Here is a 4136-nt window from a genome sequence, read left to right as displayed (position 1 = left end):
TTAGTTCATCATCAAATTTGATTTCAACCGACTCTAATCTTGAAACAAGATTGTTGAATTCGTTGATATGATCCGTTGCAGTCATACCTTCCTTCATCTTCGTGTTGAACAATTGTCGCATGAGAAAGACCTTATTCGCCGTCGTAGGTTTCTCATACATGTTGGAGAGTGCCTTCAAACAATTAAACGTTGTCTTTTCATTCATGATATTACCAACAACGTTCTTGGCGAGTGCAAGACGAACCGCACCCAAAGCTTGACGATCCAAAAGCATCCAATCGGCATCGTTCATGCCTTCAGGTTTGGTCTCTAACAAAGGTTGGTGAATTTTCTTTTGATACAAGTAGTCTTCTATTTGCATCTTCCAAAAGACGAAGTCTTTACCAACAAACCGCTCAATCTTTAATTTACCGTCTTCCGCCATCGTTCCCAACTCTAACCTTGAGGTCTAGATACCAATTGTAAGGATTAAAGGACTCAAACAATAGAGTAATTCCAGAGAATTACCCTTCCACAATCGACAAACGAAAGAACAATAATTAAAGAATTAAAGACGCGAGATTTAACGTTGTTATATGTAATCGAATGTCGATTACTTTAATCCACGGACCAACTAAAGAGATTTTATTGATATAATTCGTAGATACAACTGAGGGTTACAATATGATGCTTATATAGGCCAAAAACAACAAGGAAACACCTTGGAGAACAAGAAAAACGTCAATATCGAAACTCCCCCGTCAGACAAGCCGCGACACGCCATTTGAGGCCGCGCCTCCAAGGCTAATCTCCGGACAGTAGGTTTCCCAATCCGATGCTCTGTTTCACGTAGTAGGTCGCGTCGCGCCTTCCAAGGCCCGCGGCGCGCCTCCCCTGTTCGTCCGAATCCTTTTTGTTTTGATATTCTTCACATCCAACAGGTTAACTTTTTTATTTAATCGAAAAACCACCAACTAAAACCTACCTAAAATTTTCACGAGATTTATCTTTTTGTTCGAGACGAGTTATGTTTCACTGTCATAACAACTAAATCCAACAAATTATATTTGAAAAGAAGCTTTCATGCACTAGTAACGAAGCTTTGTTTTTTAGTAATAAATATGAAAGTGAATTACATTTACATTTTAGTAGCGAGGTACTCATGTTGCTGAAATGGCTAATAACTTTTCTAAAGCTAAACTTGATGACTAAATTGAAATTAAACTATCGACTATTCATAAATTCGGCGCATAGCGAGGATGTTACACTAGTTAAAACTAAAACAGAAACAAAAACGTAAACCTGCAATATCGGCCATTCTAGTTTTCACTCAGTCTTTCCCTCATTGTCCCATAAAGACGAAAATAGGAAGCCTCTGTATCATCAGTAAACGAATACGACAAAATAATTTGCACAACAAACGCTCTCAAGTTTAAGACCATTCGTAACGGTAGGGGGCGTGAGTTGCTTTTTGATTACTAGGACGTGTGAGTGGTTTGAGTGAAGTAGTGGTGGTGTGGGTTTGTGGTGTGGGTTAGGAGTATTGTGATGATGTGTTAAAATATAATTGGGTTAAGTATTAAAAGGGGATAAAAATAATATTTTTAAATTAATAAAAAAAAAAAAACAACCTGTGGCCTTCCCCGTTGCCAGCCCACGCAAACAGCTGCTGCCCCTCTCCCCCGCCCTCCTCCACGCGCCGATACTGGAACACCAGGGCGTGGCCGGCTGCCACCTCGGCTCCCACGCCGTCGCACCAACACCGTTACAAGTCGTCTAATGTCACATAAAATTAGCCAATGGATTAACGTGTGATTTTCATTAATTGAAATTAAGGAGTGTGCACACATTTCTAAAGTATCATAACAGCGGTAGCTCCTGTCATTTAATGTTTTTATCATTTATAAGCAACAAATAAATAAATAAAATATAAAAAAAATTCATCAAAAATCATTTATAGGTCTCATCAAATTCCTGAATTTACATTCTTAATCAACTACCAATTCATTCATCATTAAACTATAAAATCAAACAATTAATCAAACATCAACTAATCAGGCACAAAAACACCTTTCCTAATTACTCCGTTGATCAAAATACTCGCAAATGTCAGATAATTTAATTTAATTTAATTAATTGATAAAATTAAATTAATCTTCAAAACCAGTTTTCTCCCAAATTGCATTCCTAACTCTACTCAGATCTCGTCCTTTCAACGTACGACCAATTCCTTCGTGAACGGAAAATGACGCCATTCTCGTTCTCGCTAAAAACTCATGCGGCGGAATACGATCTTCACCGGAATTGTAATCATCGTCAAAATCGTCATCGTCACTATCTCTCCGTCGATTCTCAGTGTAATCCTGTTTCAGTATTTTAGACCAGTCCGGTACACTCACCGGCAACGAAGACGCCGTTCCGCCGACGGTTCGTTTCGCCGACGCCGATGTCGACGAGCGTTTCGTGATGCGTGAAGCCGGTAACGGTTTACGTGATTCAGGTGATACTGAGACGTTCCAGATGTCTGATTCGTCGAGTTCGAAGAGTGAACCGGAATCCATTGGACCGGTTATTTCGCCGGAGAAGAACCGGTAGTTTGAGTAGGTTTTTGATGCCGCCATTATGAAAGATGATGATGATTAAAATTGGTTGTGAAACAGAAATTTGAAATCCTCTCTGTGACTAAAATCTCTCTGGGTTGTTAAATGTTGATGAACAAATTAATCAATTTCCCCTGCTTATATAGAGGATTTTAAGTTTTAATTGTAATGGATAATAATGGATAAGGTCCCTTTCTCTCTCTAATATTTAATATTTAATATAAAAATTCAAATTCAAGGTTTATTTTAAAGAAGTTATATTTATTATATTTATTCGTATAATTACGATGAATAAAGTATATTCCCTTATGTATCGCAAGCAGTAGTAAATATTCTTATTTTTCTCCGAGATCTCTCTGACATTTTATTTTTGAAAGTTCGTCGAGACGAGATGTTTATCTCCCGAGATTTCTTGGTTAACGGGGTTAAACTTGATCAAAGCAATGATTTTTCAAAATTTCTCGCTCATTTCTCGAATTTTCTCATAAAATTTCGTAATTTTTCAGATTTTCTAGCTCATTTCTTGAATTGTAAAATCTTATAAAAATGTATATAAATATACATATATTGATTTATTTGTATATATTTATATTGTAAAAACTAAAAAGTCAACGTAAGTAAACGTCCGAGATCTTCCCGAAATTTTTTCGAGATGCCGAGATCTCCTAAAAAATGTACGAACGAGATCTCCCCAAAATTCGAGATCTCCAACCTTATTTTAAGACATGATGTATAGGGAGTATTATGATGATTAATTATTGGTTACGGAGTATTTATTGATTTAATTAATTAATTAAAGTTACGCGTATTTGGAAGACGTTATCTAGTTTCAGGATAATTTCATACTTTTTTCTACGTAACATCCGGGTAAATGTGTATAGATTTATCCACGTTAATTATTGCATGGCGTAATGTGATTGGCTAACTAAACTGGTCCCCTCTCATTTAGTTCACCTTTAACTTATCCAAATTAACTTACGTACACAAGGACACGTGTCATACTTGCTAGCGCATTTAGAATTTGGCGTAACGGGGTAAAATAAGTTTGTCGTTTTCAGGTTTTGTCGTGACTCGAGGGTGCGTGGGGGGATTAATCTGGATTGCTTCTCCGTGCATGGAATACAATGGACCATTTTTAGGAGGAAAATATGACGACACGTGTCTGTGGACTTATAGTGCCACGTGTAAGTGTAAGATTGGGTTTTATAATAACGTCACGTGGGTTGGGTTTCTTTGGGTCCGATGTGTTTAAATTGTGACAGCTGGGCCTTTCTTGTATGTGTGTCTCAAATGCGCCTCATTAGCAATCGTCATCGTAGACTCGTACTTCTTTGTTTTAATTCTTAAAATTAGATTACCAATTTATCTAGGCATTATAATTATTATATTTATATTTATATTTATATTTATATATTTTAGGTTTAACAATTTAGATTAGGTAAACGTATAATCGTTGTATATGGACTAACAACTGATGTAATTACCATGATGGTAAACTGAATGAATGTAACTATAAACATAGATTATTCGCAATTTGTAGGATCTATACATTCGTTA

The 4136-nt window shown here is 36.5% G+C and overlaps 1 protein-coding gene across 1 annotated transcript; it reads right to left on the bottom strand.

Annotated features, from left to right (window-relative positions):
- Positions 1–1898: 1898 nt before the first annotated feature.
- Positions 1899–2704, bottom strand: LOC139862680 (protein S40-4). The gene has a single exon (XM_071851304.1). It carries the CDS (start codon positions 2598–2600, stop codon positions 2130–2132), a length of 471 nt encoding a protein of 156 aa, XP_071707405.1. The 5' UTR covers positions 2601–2704; the 3' UTR covers positions 1899–2129.
- Between the last annotated feature and the right edge of the window lie 1432 nt (positions 2705–4136).

The sequence above is a fragment of the Rutidosis leptorrhynchoides genome, chromosome 8 (genome assembly GCF_046630445.1).
Source record: "Rutidosis leptorrhynchoides isolate AG116_Rl617_1_P2 chromosome 8, CSIRO_AGI_Rlap_v1, whole genome shotgun sequence".
Lineage (NCBI taxonomy): Eukaryota > Viridiplantae > Streptophyta > Magnoliopsida > Asterales > Asteraceae > Rutidosis > Rutidosis leptorrhynchoides.
Note: the sequence above shows the minus strand (reverse complement) of the source record. Positions and strands in the feature narration are given on the sequence as shown.